This window comes from Rhinichthys klamathensis, unplaced genomic scaffold (assembly GCF_029890125.1).
Source record: "Rhinichthys klamathensis goyatoka isolate OS25496 unplaced genomic scaffold, OSU_Roscu_1.1 h1tg000732l_1, whole genome shotgun sequence".
NCBI lineage: Eukaryota > Metazoa > Chordata > Actinopteri > Cypriniformes > Leuciscidae > Rhinichthys > Rhinichthys klamathensis.
The window spans coordinates 164,478-182,500 of NW_026607145.1; the positions used below are offsets into that span (position 1 = coordinate 164,478).

At 44.1% G+C, this 18,023-nt stretch overlaps 1 protein-coding gene across 8 annotated transcripts in view; it reads right to left on the minus strand.

The window, feature by feature from the left end:
* LOC130077377 (serine/threonine-protein kinase WNK2-like) overlaps nucleotides 1–10,884 on the minus strand; it is an 80,025-nt gene extending 69,141 nt beyond the window's left edge. For 5 of the 8 annotated variants that reach the window (XM_056242610.1, XM_056242609.1, XM_056242608.1 and 2 more), the window contains exons 1-2: nucleotides 10,735–10,883; nucleotides 8,893–9,563 (exon numbers count right to left, since the gene is read on the minus strand). In XM_056242610.1, coding sequence (XP_056098585.1) covers nucleotides 8,893–9,498 — 606 coding nt within the window. In that variant the 5' untranslated portion in view covers nucleotides 9,499–9,563; nucleotides 10,735–10,883. Of the gene's footprint in view, nucleotides 1–8,892; nucleotides 9,564–10,538 lie in introns of all 8 variants that reach the window. The other 3 variants (XM_056242611.1, XM_056242606.1, XM_056242612.1) reach the window with 3 other exon arrangements.
* Between the last annotated feature and the right edge of the window lie 7,139 nt (nucleotides 10,885–18,023).

Sequence of the window (18,023 nt, forward strand, 5' to 3'; positions counted from 1 at the left end):
GAGAGAGTTCCATGAGAGATGGTCACACTTGAGTTGAGCTCCAGATAAATGATAAAAAATAGGAATTATTTTACAACAAAATAAGATAAAAGTAGAAGATTTAACATAAAACAACATCTAGACGAAGTTTTTGTTGAATTGGGACAGTTTTTATTTATTTTTATTTTTTATTTAATTTTTTACACCTGAATCTGAGGAAAGTTCAAGAGAAGATCAGCACAGGATTACCCTCTACAGAAGAGGATATTTATAATGAAAAGGATGACATCAAGCAACATAATCAACATAACATCTAAGAAGGAAACTTTCAAGAAAGAAGAGAGGTAAAGACATCTTGAACAGAAAGTGCAATTTCACATCTCTCTGAGTTTTTGCTCAGCACAGCACAAAGAGACATTTTGGACAAAACTGAAACTTGAACTTTAAAGAAATATATATATATATATATATATATATATATATATATATATATATTTCCTCACAAAATCAGTGAAAGTTATATTTTTTGCCTGCTTTTTTGGCTTTTTTTATTAATTTTATCCCTTTATATCATCACTGGGAGAAAATAAACATAAAACTGGCAGTTATTTTCAGTTGGATGTTTACATTCTAAATCAACTATGGCCAGTGCATCATCCTGGCCCCGCCCCCAGAAGAGTTCTGAACACTCCAGCCACAGCACCAGGCCTAAACAACCCCCGTATGTGGAGGCCATCCCACTGCACTATCCTAAAGATGTCACAAATGAATCGGCACGGAAAGTCTACAAAAACAAAAGACTGACAGACAACCCAGAAACACTTTTTGCAGACCTACATAAAGATGGCAGCATAAGTAACCTAATATTCCATACCAACTAGCCCTATGGATGGCACAAGGCCATCATTGCACACTACCCCTCAGCTGAAAGAAAAGGCATCTGCGGGGGTTTCCAGCTAAAAATAAAAAATGAGGAAGACACAACAACCACCAACGTAAATATCTACAAAACAACGGGTATAGTGGTGGTAAAAAGCATCAATGGGCTCTTCGAACAAGACTTCCTCAGCATCAAAGACAGAGCACAGAAAGAGACCACTACCAGCGACCAACTTATCCCTCCTGAGGAGTCAGTCTTCCACACCTTCCACACAGACGAGGATCAGACAGAACACAGAGACCCTTCGAGCACAGAACAGACCAAAGACCCCCATCCACACTGCTATTGCACTGACATGAGGGAGAGATTCACAGAGCTAGAGGGAAAAATGGTCCAGCTCAAGGAGATGATCTTCTCCCTGCAAACAGTTCAGACAACAGACCAGACCAGCAACAGCCCCACAGCCAAGCACAGAGATAGGGACAGCCTCAGGAGAGAGCTGTGTACACTGCAGACTGAGGTGAAGGGACTCCAGCAGGAGAGAGAGGGGTTAAGGGCTCAGCTGGAGACACTGGAAACACAGTTCTTACAACAGACTGAGTTACACAAGGCACAACTAACAGCAATGAGGATGGAAATAAGTGAACTGAGGCAGGACAGAGGAGCACAGCACAGCGAGTTCAGCTCATCAGAGGAACCGGTGGAGCAGGACACTCTTCACCCTGATCACAGCTCCCAAACAACAGATCTTCAGCACAGCCAGAATCCTCCTCTCCCATCAGACCCTTCCCTCACCTCACAACCAGCCTCACACTCAGACGACCCGTCCACACCGATAGAAGGAACAATGCGACCGGAAGTCGCTCTTTTAATTGATTCAAACGGGAAATTTATTGATGAAAAGAAGCTTTTTCCCAAACACAGAGTGGCCAAACTCTGGTGTCCGAACACTCAGAGCGCACTCAAATGGCTAAGTGTTGACAAACTGGGATCCCCAAGCCATGTAATAATCCACACCGGCACAAACGATCTGAGAGCCCAACAGGAGAGGGTGGCTATATCACTACAAACAGTGATTGAAAAGGCCTCAACCAGCTTCCCAAATGCTAAAATTACCATCTCCACACTGCTGCCCAGAAAAGACTTCCACCCTGACACCATCCAGCGGGTGAATGCCCACCTCTCCCGCTCCTGTGCACTTAAACCCAATGTGCACCTGGCACACCACCCCACCCTGGACCCCACATGCCTCTACGACCATGTCCATCTGTACAAGACAGCTGTTCCTGTCTTCGCCAGGACGCTAAAAGATGTGGCCCTGAGTCGGTATCACAACAGCACCCCCAGGAGCAACAGAGTCCAACAGCATCCACCCAGACCTGTAAGAAAGCACAGTGTACCCCCAGAGAGAACATCCAGAATACTTCCATCAAGACCACAGCACTCTCACATGCTGAGACCATCCCAACCAACACTGCATCTTCTTCCAGCCCTCACACCCTCACATCCAGTGCATCAGGCCAGGCCAAAGCCCCTCCTGCGGACCCCCTGCCCTCCTCATACCCCGCAGGCCCCGGGCAGACACAGCTACGCTCAGATAGTGAGCAGAACATCCACAACAGCACCAGTGCAGGCCACATCAACAGAGCTAAGAGACATCCGTCAGATGCTCAACCTCATCTGCTCACACCTACTGTCATAGGTCAAAACTTATCACCAAAAGTATTTCCCCATGGATAACAAAGCCTTTATCATTTCATGTTGGAACATTCAAGGCCTGAGATCATCTACCTTTGGCCTCAAAAGCAGAAACCCAGATTTCAACTCGGAAATCAAAAACTCAGACATCATCATCCTGCAGGAGACATGGAGCAGAGGAGATGGACCCACCGGCTGCCCCGAAGGCTACAGAGAACTCATCATCCCATCCATTAAACTGCCTGGAGTGACACAAGGAAGAGACTCAGGAGGAATGCTTATCTGGTACAGATCAAATCTTGCCCATGCCATCAAAGTAGCTAAAACAGGACAATTCTACACATGGTTAGAAATTAATAAGACAGTCACCGCAACAGAGAAAAACATCCTGCTGTGTGCCACTTATATCCCTCCAGCAGAGTCTCCATATTTTAATGAAGACAGTTTCTCCATTCTTGAAGTAGACATTAATTACTTCCAGTCACAGGGAAGTGTGCTGCTCTGTGGAGACCTGAATGCCAGAACAGGTGAAGAACTGGACACACTGAACTCTCAGGGGGACAAACACCTGCCTGGAGGAGACGTCCTCCCCACACCCATACAAGCACAGAGACACAACTATGATAAAACAACAAACAAAAGCGGAACACATCTTCTTCATCTGTGTCGCACACTAGGTCTGTTCGTAGTCAACGGCAGGCTTCGAGGAGACTCCTACGGTAGATACACCTACAGCTCATCTTTCGGTAGCAGTACAGTCGACTATTTTCTGACAGACCTTAACCCAAACTCCCTAAGAGCGTTCACAGTCAGCCCACTAAACCCCCTGTCAGACCACAGTAAAATAACCCTATACTTAAACAGAGCAATGCCCAACCAAGAAGCATCTAAACAAACCCAGCTCCACTCACTTAGAAACATGTATAGATGGAAAGAAAACAGTAAAGATACATATCTAAGTACAATTAGTCAACCGAAAATTCAAGCCCTATTAGATCAATTCCTTGCCACTCCTTTACGCACAATAGTGAAGGTACAAACCTAGCAGTAGACAAGCTGAACAGAATATTTGAGGTATCAGCAACATTATCCAACTTAAAAATCACAAAAAGAAAACCAAAAAGACCACATGCCAGTGCCACTGAGAAATGGTTTGACAATGACTGCAAAAAACTTAGGAAAGAATTAATAATCCTATCCAACCAGAAACACAGAGATGCTGACAATGAGAACATCCGTCATCTCTATCACGAAAAACTGAAACAATATAGGAATACTTTAAGAAAGAAAAAAGAACAAAACACAAAAAGTCAACTCAGGGAAATTGAAGAATCCTTAGAATCCGACCAGTTCTGGAAACATTGGAACACACTAAACAAACCCTACCATCCAGAACTAGCTATCCAGAATGGAGATGTTTGGGTAAACCACTTCTCCAACCTCTTTAGTGATATAAACAGAAATCAGGAACAAAATGCCCTATATGACAAACTAAGGGTTTTAGAATCAACCATCAAAGACTACCAGAACCCATTAGACTCCCCAATAACACTAACCGAACTATTAGACAAAATACAAACCCTGAAATTGCAAAAAGCATGTGGTATCGATGGCATCCTAAATGAAATGATTAAATACACAGACCACAAATTCAAATTAGCCATTCTAAAGCTCTTCAATATCATCCTGAGTTTAGGTATATTCCCCAGCATTTGGAACAAAGGTCTTATTACCCCAATCCATAAAAACGGAGACAGATTTGACCCTAATAACTACCGTGGTATATGTGTAAACAGCAACCTAGGCAAACTTTTCTGCAACATCCTTAACGGCAGACTAGCCCATTTTCTCAGAGACAGAAATGTTCTAAACAAGTGTCAAATTGGCTTCCAACCAAAATATCGCACATCAGACCACATATACACTCTCCATACCTTAGTCGATAAGCAAATCAACCAAAACAAAAGTAAAATTTTCTCATGCTTTGTTGACTTCAAAAAAGCATTTGACTCCATTTGGCATGAAGGTCTTTTTCTTCAATTAATCCAGTGCGGCATTGGAGGAAAAGCATATGACATCATCAAATCTATGTACACAAACAACAAATTTGCAGTTAAAATTGGTAACAAGCACACAGAATTCCTCCCTCAGAGTCGTGGAGTGAGACAGGGCTGCAGCTTAAGTCCCACGCTCTTCAACATCTACATAAATGAGCTAGCGAGGGCTCTGGATCAGTCTGCAGCACCTGGCCTTACTCTACTGGACACTGAAGTCAGATGCCTTCTGTTCGCTGATGATCTGGTGCTGCTGTCTCCCACTAAAGAGGGTCTACAGCAGCATCTAGACCTCCTGCACAGCTTCTGTCAGTCATGGGCCCTGTCAGTTAACCCCAAAAAGACAAAAATAATGATTTTCCAAAAAAGACCCAGCCGCAAAGACCAAGATCATAGTTTTAAATTGAACAACATGCTCCTCGAACACACGCAGGACTACACTTACCTTGGCATAAATATCAGCAACACAGGAAATTTTAAAAAAGCTGTAAACGACTTGAGAGACAAGGCACGGAGAGCTTTTTATGCTATTAAGAGAAATATCCTAATTGACATCCCAATTAGAATCTGGCTAAAAATAATCAAAACAGTAATAGAGCCCATCGCGCTGTACGGGTGTGAAGTCTGGGGTCCACTCTCAGACCAAGAGTTCACTAGATGGGACAAACACCCAATGGAGACTCTGCAGACCGAGCTGTGCAAAATCCTGCTACGAGTTCAGCGCAAAACCCCAAATAATGCCTGTAGAGCAGAATTAGGTTTATACCCCCTTTTAATAACTATTCAAAAAAGAGCCATTAAATTCCATGCCCACTTAAAAAATAGCGATGAACAGACCCTCCATCACAAAGCCCTGGCCTACCAAGAGCTGAAGCCAGAGAGGAACGCCCTCGGCCGATTGGTCTCAGAGCTGACGTCACAAACTGACAATAAAAACATAGCCAGACCAAACCAAATTATTAAAACACAAAAAGAAAAATACGTCAAACATTGGACAGACGCGACAGCCAAACAGAGTAAATTGGAATGCTATTTGGCCCTAAACAGAACATATGAATTGGCAGGATACCTGAGTACAGTGAGCGACCCTAAACTGAGGAAAGTCCTGAGCATGTACAGACTCAGTGAACACAGTCTGAGCATCGAGACAGGCCGACACAGGCAGACCTGGCTGCCGAGGGAAGAGCGACTGTGCCCTCACTGCACACACACACACACACACACACACACACACAGACCTGGCTGCCGAGGGAAGAGCGACTGTGCCCTCACTGCACACACACACACACACACACACACACACACACACACACACACACACACACACACACACACACACACAGACCTGGCTGCCGAGGGAAGAGCGACTGTGCCCTCACTGCACACACACACACACACACACACACACACACACACACACACACACACACACACACACACACACACACACAGACCTGGTTGCCGAGGGAAGAGCGACTGTGCCCTCACTGCACACACACACACACAGACCTGGCTGCCGAGGGAAGAGCGACTGTGCCCTCACTGCACAGAGAATCAGGTGGAAACAGAACTGCACTTCTTGACATCCTGCCCCAAATATAAAAACATTAGGGACACTTTCTATCCCCTTTTCACAACCTACCAGAAGGACTTCCCCCAAAAATCGAATATGGACAAACTCCCATTCCTGCTAGGAGAAAGCCCAGCGAGCTCAAACCTGGCTGCCAGATATGTGAGGTCCTGTCACGAAGAGAGAGCCTCCGGCAGGACAGAGCTACCAACTGTACGCCTAGAGACACTGAGATAAATACTAGAAAATTGAAGATTTTTATTATTATTAATTTATTTTAATTTTTATTTATAATTATTTATTTATTTGTTTGTATTGTATAGTGTTATGGGTGCTTTGGCAATGTAATGATTTCTTTCACCATGCCAATAAAGCTATTTGAATTGAATTGAATTGAGAGAGAGACACAGAGAGAGAGAGAGAGACACAGACAGAGAGAGAGAGAGAGAGAGAGAGAGAGAGAGAGAGAGAGAGAGAGAGAGAGAGAGAGAGAGAGAGAGAGAGAGAGAGAGAGAGAGAGAGAGAGAGAGAGACCTGGACGAAACACTGGCGGTGTAAATCACAGATGAACAGCTTGATCAGTAAAGCAGCAGGTCAACACACACACACACTCAAGTTCACTTGCACTAACTTCAGTCAATCGAAATGAATCAGAAATCCAACTCAAAAGTGGCAACACAGTTCACATTTTTCATTACATCTTATCCACTGACCAGTTATAAAGAAACACGCGTATGTTCATAAAGAATAAAACGTATGTAAACGTAAAGATCTTATTATAACAGGCTAGGGATCATAAGCATCATAAGGCATTTCTGAATCAGATTGAGAAGACGTCCGTATTCAAGCGTTTGCATGCTCAGCTTTTCCAATTGATCGGATTATTATATTATATATTTCAGGTCTAAATCGCCGCTGGTTATTCGGATCAGCTGAGATTGAATGAATTGCATGTAGCGAATGAAGAGCCAAAACTACAGCAAGCAGAAGCAACCAGCTAAACCTTCTGAAAACCACCTTGCCTATGCTGGGAGACCAGCTACAAACCACTTTATAATGGTCTTTTCGCAGTAGTGAAGGGAAACACGACGCTCTGAATCAACAAACGCTGGTCGGAATGGTGTAAATGCAGCAAAAACTTTTACAAAAAAAACTGCAAATGTTTTATTGAAAGTGTAATCTATTAAACACAATGAACAAATCATCTAATAGCATTAAATATGAAGTGTCTATAACACATGTTATTTATTAAATGTGTAGGGCTAGTTTAATGGACAGCATGGTTAAAGGTGCAGAGAGTGATTTCTGAGAAACGCTGTTGAAAGTGGATCAGACCGGAAAACACACTTGTAGCCAATCAGTAGTAAGGGGCGTGTCCACTCATGAGGGGGAGGAGCCTGTGCTGCATAGTGTGTTCATGGATTTGGGGGCGGAGCTATCAAGATAGGGTGGGGCGTGTTTGATTCTGTGATTTCAGATATCAACAGCGTTTATCAGAAATTGCTTACTGCACCTTTAATCAGATCAATACGAACTAAAACTCTTCCTTTATATTATTCAAATGCGACTCATAAAAACACATCAAGCCAAGGCACTCCACAATTAAAGTATAAAACATAAAAAGCCATTGTTTTTGCTTTTAATTTGTCTAGTGCCTTTGCTTTTTATGAGTTGCATTTTCCCTACATCCAAAGATGCATTTTAATTTTAAAAAAGTAAAAAAAAAATAAAAAAAACAGACACTGGTTAACAGAGATCATCGCCCCCTAGTGGGGAATCACTGAAATGTCAAAACGCTTCAAAGCAGTTATGACATAACGAAGCCGAGATTACTGTAATCACATGACTTTGGCAGTTCGATATGCGCCACGAAATAATAACTCGAAACAAATGATTCACAAAGGATTCGAAGCTTCACAAAGCGTCCATCACTGCACAATAATGGCACTGCCACAGTTAATGGGAAGCTTTGCGCAATATCACTACGTGAAATATCAGGCCCACAGAGAAGGAAATGAATAGTTGAATAAAGTCCTTATTTTTGTTTGTTTTTTGCGCACAAAAAGTATTCTCGTCGCTTGATAATCTTAAGGTTGAGCCACTGTAGTCACTCGGACTATTTTAACGATGTCTTTCATAACTTTTGGGCCGGCCAGTTTCGATCCCTTAAGAAGCCTATGGAGGAGTGATCCAGCTCTCAGATTTAATCAAAAATATCTTCATTTGTGTTCCTAGGATGAACGAAGGTCTTACGGGGTTGAACAACATGAGGAAGAGTAATTACTGACAGAGTTTACATTTTTGGGTGAACTATCCTTTAATGAACACAACAGAAACACACCTGAAGGACAGCAATCGCCTTTTTTCAGATTTAAACTTGAAATGAAAATGTATTTTAAATCTGTTGAGTTCTCTAAAAACATGAAAGCTATCAGAACAGTGTCTGTGTTTAAGATCTTGGCACTTAATCTGGACTGAAGGACTCTGGAGTATTGCTGTACCTATTATGCTATGACAATGACGTTAATGGTTTTTTTGTTTGTTTGTTTTTCAAGCATTTAATACATTTTTTTAAAAACATGACTTTGCCGTTCGATGAGTTCGATATGCGCCACGAAACATTAGTTCTAAACAAAGGATTTGAAGCTTCACAAAGCGCCCATCACAGCCCAATGGCACTGCCACAGTTAATGCCCACAACAGAAACACACCTGAAGCTCACACCACGCCACCTCCACCCAGGTGTCCGTGTCCAGGCCCTTGTAGACGGTCTTGAAGGACCCGCGTCCGATCTCGATGTCGAACTTGAGGAAGCGTCCTCCTGGAGAGGTGGCGATCGCCTTCATCCCAGCCTCCTCCTCGTTCTCCTCGCTGGCCGCCTTCATGCTCATCTTCCCCGCATCCGTGGAGCCCGCTTTAGGGTCTGCTCTCTCCTTCTCATCCGCACTGGTGCTGTCCGGGTCTTTCTGGCCCTTCTGGCTCTCCGTGCTCGACCCTTCGTGGAGACCGGAGCGTCCGGCCAGAGTCCGGTCCACTATGGTGCGCAGGTTAATGCTGAGCATCTTCTTCTGCTCCTCACTCTCGGGTGCGCAGTCGTCCGGCGGGTGCTCGTCATGATCCGCGAACCACAGGCTCCGGCGGATGAACCTGTGGTGTTTGGAGGACGGGTATGAGCTCGGGTCACTGCCCGCCCGCACCAGCGCAGAGCCCTCCAGCTGATTCACATTTCCCTCGCTGATGGTCTCGTAGATGTTCAGCTTGAGCTCACACTGGGAGTTTGGCACCGATGAAGCGCAGCAGTCGGGTTTGGGCTCCATGGTTTAAATCAATCACACGGTGGTGCAGCACTGACGCATGTTCCCGAACAGCAGCGAAATCACATCTGTGGGAATACAATACATGCATCATTAATGCATTCATGGCAGATTTGTTTTTAAGACTTAGGACACACCACAACTACTAATCTTAATTATGTATAATAACAATATGCACAATTTCTGTATGCATGGACTGCAAAATGTGTCAGTTTTTAATTTAACACTGGTGCAAATGTGCTTCTTTCGGGGACTTGTTCATTTAATAGGCTAATATTTACATTTTTGAAAACATGCACATGAATTAACATGTTTTCTGCCCTGTTTTAAGACTACACAAACCATAAATTGGCAAGAAAAAAAGACTCACAACCCTCTAAAGAAACATTCTCAAAATAGAGAGATCAATAGAGCTCAAAACTGTAAATTGGCTAATTTTCGTTTAAATCTGAAGTTGCCACATTTTTTGATTGCCTGCAAATTAGGTGACATCTCATTAAATATGCATATTTTTTCCATATTGCATCAGAAGTGATAGACTGCACACACAAGGCACGTTTTCTTAATTTAATGAACAATCAACTGGACCAGTTGAACTGGTAATTCATTGTCAAAAGGTTCCCAAGTAATAAAATAATTTTTTGAACATTTCGTGGGCTATATAAAACTATAAAACACTATTTTACCAGAAATATGATGCAATATGGTTCTAAACAAGCGGCTGTGAAAGATGATATTTACTGCATGAGCAAATGTCACTTTAAGAGCGTGGCCTCTAAATGCTAATGTAATCGACGAAGACTTAACCAGAACAATATGTGTTTTTGGACTGTACACAATATTGTGGCAAAGTCAACATTGTTAAATGCTTCAAAGCCCCGGCCCGGTTTAAGCCTGTGCTGTGTATGCGCGAGCGTCTTGCTGATGAATGAACGCTGGACATGTTGATGATGATGAGCGCGAGTCACTGCAGGTGCGACACATATAAAGCTGTATTATACTCCATCATATGCAACGAACATAAAGCAGTGATGCCAACTCACATGTGCTGGTGATATGGTGAAATCTCAAGTGTCGCGCTGGGTTTGATGGTGAAAGATGATCGGCGCGATGACGAGCAGACCGCCCGCAACACGCAATAAATCACGCGTGAAACGCGCTTTGCGCATTTGCAGTAGAGTCGTGTTGAAGTCCAGAACCAACAGTCGAGCTTTAAACACACGCTCGTGTCTCACTCACCTCGGCATCCCTGGAAATTTCCCCGTTTGAAAAGGACTGCTGAATCCCTGCTTTAGTGCTCCGGCTCCTCCACGCCCATCTGAGACCGAGCGCTAATGAAATGGAACATTCCAAACATTCCTCTCCTCATTACAGGCACCTCACCTTTCACACGTTACATCATCAACATCATCATCATCATCGTCATCATCAGGTCAGCCCTCGCTTTTTAAAGGAATAGTGGACTCACGAATAAAAATCTTCTCGTTTGTTCTTCCCCCTCTCTCTTATCCCTCATGCACATTGTTACTGCAGAAGGAGATATTTCTTGCAAGCAGCTCTTTTCCATTTAACAATACAAAAAAAAGTGACCCATATTCATCCGACTCATGCATAATAGTTCAAGTCTCCTGTTCATCACTTGGAATATATCGTGCAACTCATGTGGACTGCAATTGTGGTGTTTCTTGACAGCTCCGGGTCATGCCTGGTCAAGTGCAACCTTTTGTTCCACAAAAAAGTCATAGGATTGAGGGTGACTAAATAGTGACAGAGTAAATTTTGGGGGGAACGATTCCTCATTTAGTCATATTTAAAGGATTAGTTCACCCAAAAATGAAAATTCTGTCATTAATTATTCACCCTCATGTCGTTCCAGACCCATAAGACTTTCGTTCATCTTCATTACACAAATGAAATCAATTTAATTAAATCTGAGAGATTTCTGTCCCACCATTGACATGCAACTAGCTTTGATGCTTTAAACGTTTATAAAGAGATCATAAAACTAATCCATATGAATTGAGCAGTTTAGTCCAAATTTTCTGAAGAGACTCGATCGCATTATATGATGAACAGATTTAAGTTAAGCTTTAATTCAAACACTAATAAGCTAACATAAACAGAAACTCAACCGAACCTGCTTGACACGCGAGAATGAACCTCATTGGCTCTTGCTGAAGCTCAAACGTGCTGCGTAACACGAGAATGAACCTCATTGGCTCTTGCTGAAGCTCAAACGTGCTGCGTAACACGAGAATGAACCTCATTGGCTCTTGCTGAAGCTCAAACGTGCTGCGTAACACGAGAATGAACCTCATTGGCTCTTGCTGAAGCTCAAACGTGCTGCGTAACACGAGAATGAACCTCATTGGCTCTTGCTGAAGCTCAAACGTGCTGCGAAACATGAGAATGAACCTCATTGGCTCTTGCTGAAGCTCAAACGTGCTGCGTAACACGAGAATGAACCTCATTGGCTCTTGCTGAAGCTCAAACGTGCTGCGTAACACGAGAATGAACCTCATTGGCTCTTGCTGAAGCTCAAACGTGCTGCGTAACACGAGAATGAACCTCATTGGCTCTTGCTGAAGCTCAAACGTGCTGCGTAACACGAGAATGAACCTCATTGGCTCTTGCTGAAGCTCAAACGTGCTGCGTAACACGAGAATGAACCTCATTGGCTCTTGCTGAAGCTCAAACGTGCTGCGTAACACGAGAATGAACCTCATTGGCTCTTGCTGAAGCTCAAACGTGCTGCGAAACATGAGAATGAACCTCATTGGCTCTTGCTGAAGCTCAAACGTGCTGCGTAACACGAGAATGAACCTCATTGGCTCTTGCTGAAGCTCAAACGTGCTGCGTAACACGAGAATGAACCTCATTGGCTCTTGCTGAAGCTCAAACGTGCTGCGTAACACGAGAATGAACCTCATTGGCTCTTGCTGAAGCTCAAACGTGCTGCGTAACACGAGAATGAACCTCATTGGCTCTTGCTGAAGCTCAAACGTGCAGCGTAACACGAGAATGAACCTCATTGACTCTTGCTGAAGCTCAAACGTGCTGCGAAACATGAGAATGAACCTCATTGGCTCTTGCTGAAGCTCAAACGTGCTGCGTAACACGAGAATGAACCTCATTGGCTCTTGCTGAAGCTCAAACGTGCTGCGTAACACGAGAATGAACCTCATTGACTCTTGCTGAAGCTCAAACGTGCTGCGTAACACGAGAATGAACCTCATTGGTTCTTGCTGAAGCTCAAACGTGATGCGTAACACGAGAATGAACTTCATTGGCTCTTGCTGAAGCTCAAACGTGCTGCGTAACACGAGAATGAACTTCATTGGCTCTTGCTGAAGCTCAAACGTGCTGCGTAACACGAGAATGAACCTCATTGGCTCTTGCTGAAGCTCAAACGTGCTGCGTAACACGAGAATGAACTTCATTGGTTCTTGCTGAAGCTCAAACGTGCTGCGCAACACGAGAATGAACCTCATTGGCAGTGTTGGGGAGTAGTTAACTACAAGTAGCGACGCTACTAACTTAACTACATTTTTCAGTAGCTTGGCAGTAGCTCAGTTGCTTTTTAAACAGTGTAGCTTTTCCAGTAGCTAACTACTTTTTGCAGCAAGTAGCGATGTAGCGCGAGCAAAAGCTGTATTGTGTTTTGTTGAGCCTGCGTGAATCAGCGCGATGCAAGGATATTCTTCTTCTTGTTAGATTACAAACTAATTTGTTTTGCCATTACCGCCACCTGTTGTTTAATCACGCATCTTGCGGCTAACGGTTCACTGACGTACAGAAGACCTCAAGCGAAAATTTAAGGACGCACATACAGGTGATTAATGGCCATTTTAAATGTATTAATTATCCTGCTTTATAGCTCTCTATGTTACATCTAATTTCTATTTCTGATTTAATTACAATGAACCGCCATGATCTGTCCGCCAGTTTGGTAATGAACATAAAAGACCACTAAAGTTTGCGCCATCGTGTTTGTCAGTTGAACAAAAAATGTAATCTTAGTTTGTTTATCGCACGACAAAGGCTTTGATCTAATTAAATTGCTGTATAGATTTGTTGTGACTGGATCCGGAGCGAACCGAACTGTGCTCACAAGCAGCTTGTGATTCAGGTTCTTCTTTCACAGTAAATTCTGCGAGCTCCATCACTGCATGTGAGCGAGTTTAACGTGCATTGTCAGTGCCACATGTGAGCGCTTGTTCAATGTATTTTCTTGCCAAAATGCAACCATCTCACAATCGGTATTTTTGAGAAAAAAATCTATACATGCAATTTACGTTGGATGTATATTTTGTTCTTGCAATGTTGTATTTGTTGCAATTTTGCACTTTTGACAAACAGTCTGAGATATTTGAGTGTTGTTTGTAATAAAAGAATAAAAATCATAATTGTATAGCATTGTTTTAAACACTAAATATTTTACTTAAAACATTCCTCAGACACTGTTATTTATAATATATGTTGTTCAAAAAAAGCAAAAGTAGTTTCAATGTAGCTAGCTACTTCCATCCATCCATCTTCATCCGCGTATCTGGGGTCGGGTCGCGGGGGCAGCAGTTCCTGCATGGGACCCCAAACTTCTCTTTCCCGAGCCACATTAACCAGCTCTGACTGGGGGATTCCGAGGCGTTCCCAGGCCAGTGTGGAGATATAATCTCTCCACCTAGTCCTGGGTCTTCCCCGAGGTCTCCTCCCAGCTGGACGTGCCTGAAACACCTCCCTAGGGAGGCGTCCAGGAGGCATCCTTACCAGATGCCCAAACCACCTCAACTGGCTCCTTTCGACGCAAAGGAGCAGTGGCTCTACTCTGAGCTCCTCGCGGATGGCTGAGCTTCTCACCCTATCTCTAAGGGAGACACCAGCCACCCGCCTGAGGAAACCCATTTCGGCCGCTTGTACCCGCGATCTCGTTCTTTCGGTCATGACCCAGCCTTCATGACCATAGGTGAGGGTAGGAACAAAACTTGACCGGTAGATCGAGAGCTTTGCCTTACGGCTCAGCTCTCTTTTCGTCACAACGGTGCGGTAAAGCGAGTGCAATACCCCCCCCCCCCGCTGCTCCGATTCTCCGGCCAATCTCCTGCTCCAATCTCCCCTCACTCGTGAACAAGACCCCGAGGTACTTAAACTCCTTCACTTGGGGTAAGGGCTCATTCCCTACCTGGAGTTGGCATTCCACCGGTTTCCTGCTGAGAACCATGGCCTCAGATTTAGAGGTGCTAATCCTCATCCCAACCGCTTCACACTCTGCTGCGAACCGATCCAGTGAAAGCTGAAGGTCACGGACCGATGATGCCATCAGGACCACATCATCCGCAAAAAGCAGTGACGAGATCCCAAGCCCACCGAACCGCAACCCCTCCCCACCACGACTATGCCTCGATATCCTGTCCATGAATATCACAAACAGGATTGGTGACAAAGCGCAGCCCTGGCGAAGGCCAACCCTCACCTGGAAAGAGTCCGACTTACTGCCGAGTACTCGGACACAGCTCTCGCTTTGGATGTACAGGGATTGGATAGCCCTGAGAAGGGGCCCCCTCACCCCATACTCCCGCAGCACCTCCCACAGTATCTCCCGGGGGACCCGGTCGTATGCCTTCTCCAGATCCACAAAACACATGTAGACTGGACTCCGAGGTTCGACTATCGGCCGAACCCTCCTTTCCAGCACCTTGGAGTAGACTTTACCAGGGAGGCTGAGAAGTGTGATACCCCTGTAATTGGCACACACTCTCTGGTCCCCCTTTTTGAACAGGGGAACCACCACCCCAGTCTGCCACTCCTTGGGCACTGTACCCGACTTCCACGCAATGTTAAAGAGACGTGTCATCCAAGACAGCCTCTCCACATCCAAAACTTTTAGCATTTCTGGGCGGATCTCATCAATCCCTGGGGCTTTGCCACTGTGTAGTTGTTTGACTACCTCAGTGACCTCCACCAGGGAAATTGATGAGAATCCCCATCCCATTCCAGCTCTGCCTCTACTAGAGAGGGCGTGTCAGTTGGATTTAGGAGTTCCTCAAGGTGTTCTTTCCACTGCCCAATTACCTTCTCAGTTGAGGTCAACAGAGTCCCATCCTTACTGTACACAGCTTGGATGGTTCCCCGCTTCCCCCTCCTGAGGTGGTGGACAGTTCTCCAGAAGCACTTTGGTGCCGACCGAAAGTCCTTCTCCATGTCTTCTCCGAACTTCTCCCACGCCCGCTGCTTTGCTTCTGCCACAGCAGAGTGAACCTCATTGGCTCTTTCTGAAGCTCAAACGTGCTGCCTTAACACGAGAATGAACCTCATTGGCTCTTGCTGAAGCTCAAACGTTCTGCGTAACACGAGAATGAACCTCATTGGCTCTTTCTGAAGCTCAAACGTGCTGCGTAACACGAGAATGAACCTCATTGGCTCTTGCTGAAGCTCAAACGTGCTGCGTAACACGAGAATGAACCTCATTGGCTCTTGTTGAAGCTCAAACGTGCTGCGTAACACGAGAATGAACCTCATTGGCTCTTGCTGAAGCTCAAACGTGATGCGTATCATGAGAATGAACCTCATTGGCTCTTGTTGAAGCTCAAACGTGATGCGTAACACGAGAATGAACCTCATTGGTTCTTGCAGAAGCTCAAACGTGCTGCGTAACACGAGAATGAACCTCATTGGCTCTTGTTGAAGCTCAAACGTGATGCGTAACACAAGAATGAACCTCATTGGTTCTTGCAGAAGCTCAAACGTGCTGCGTAACACGAGAATGAACCTCATTGGCTCTTGCTGAAGCTCAAACGTGCAGCGTAACACGAGAATGAACCTCATTGGCTCTTGCTGAAGCTCAAACGTGATGCGTAACACGAGAATGAACCTCATTGGCTCTTGCTGAAGCTCAAACGTGCTGCGTAACACGAGAATGAACCTCATTGACTCTTGCTGAAGCTCAAACGTGCTGCGTAACACGAGAATTAACCTCATTGGCTCTTGCTGAAGCTCAAACGTGATGCGTATCATGAGAATGAACCTCATTGGCTCTTGCTGAAGCTCAAACGTGATGCGTAACACGAGAATGAACCTCATTGGTTCTTGCAGAAGCTCAAACGTGCTGCGTAACACGAGAATGAACCTCATTGGCTCTTGCTGAAGCTCAAACGTGCTGCGTAACACGAGAATGAACCTCATTGGCTCTTGCTGAAGCTCAAACGTGCTGCGTAACACGAGAATTAACCTCATTGGCTCTTGCTGAAGCTCAAACGTGATGCGTATCATGAGAATGAACCTCATTGGCTCTTGTTGAAGCTCAAACGTGATGCGTAACACAAGAATGAACCTCATTGGTTCTTGCAGAAGCTCAAACGTGCTGCGTAACACGAGAATGAACCTCATTGGCTCTTGCTGAAGCTCAAACGTGCAGCGTAACACGAGAATGAACCTCATTGGCTCTTGCTGAAGCTCAAACGTGATGCGTAACACGAGAATGAACCTCATTGGCTCTTGCTGAAGCTCAAACGTGCTGCGTAACACGAGAATGAACCTCATTGGCTCTTGCAGAAGCTCAAACGTGCTGCGTAACACGAGAATGAACCTCATTGGCTCTTGCTGAAGCTCAAACGTGCTGCGTAACACGAGAATGAACCTCATTGGCTCTTGCTGAAGCTCAAATGTGATGCGTAACACAAGAATGAGAACGAATACCAAATGAGAGCTGTGTGTTCGCTGTTAGCTACGGTAGAAACATGACGTCACAATAAGTCGACCTTCATAGAAGGGGGTGCCCGCTGGTTATGTAGATATAAACGTCTCATTCTAAGGTAATAAAAACATAACGGTTCATTGAGTAAGGTCTTTATACACCACTGAACACATAGTTATGGATCTTATATTGCATTTCTGTCAACAGATCCTCAGAAATATCACACATTGCACCTTTAACCCCCTGGAGTAAAAGTGGATAACATTTATCATGGATGGACGCACTTTTTTGGGCTTCAAATTTTCTCCAGCCATTCACTGCCATCATAAAGCTTGGAAGAGCCAGGACATTTTTTTAATATAACTCTGATTGTGTTCGTCTGAAAGAAGAATGTGATATACACCTAGGATGGCTTGAGGGAGAGTAAATCATGGGCTAATTTTCCTTTTTAGGTGAACTATTCCTTTAAAGACATACATCACTCTTATGAAAATACCTGAGATAGCTTGATGAACACAGATATATTATCGCTATCATCATGTCTTCATGTTTCAAAATGTCTCTATTTGCATGTTATCATATCCATATAAGGCATTTCCTGAAATGTCATAAGTTTAATACTTCTATGAATCTCACTTGTGGACTTTTAAAGTATAATTAATGATAATTGTGAAATAATACTAAAGTACTTTGTAATGTATAGTTACTTGAGTAGTTTTTAAGCAAACTACTAATTTACTCTTACTTGAGACACATTATTTTTCAGTACTTCAACTTGTACTCAAGTAAATTATTACTTAAGTAGCAATACTTTTACTTAAGTACAGTTTGTTACTCT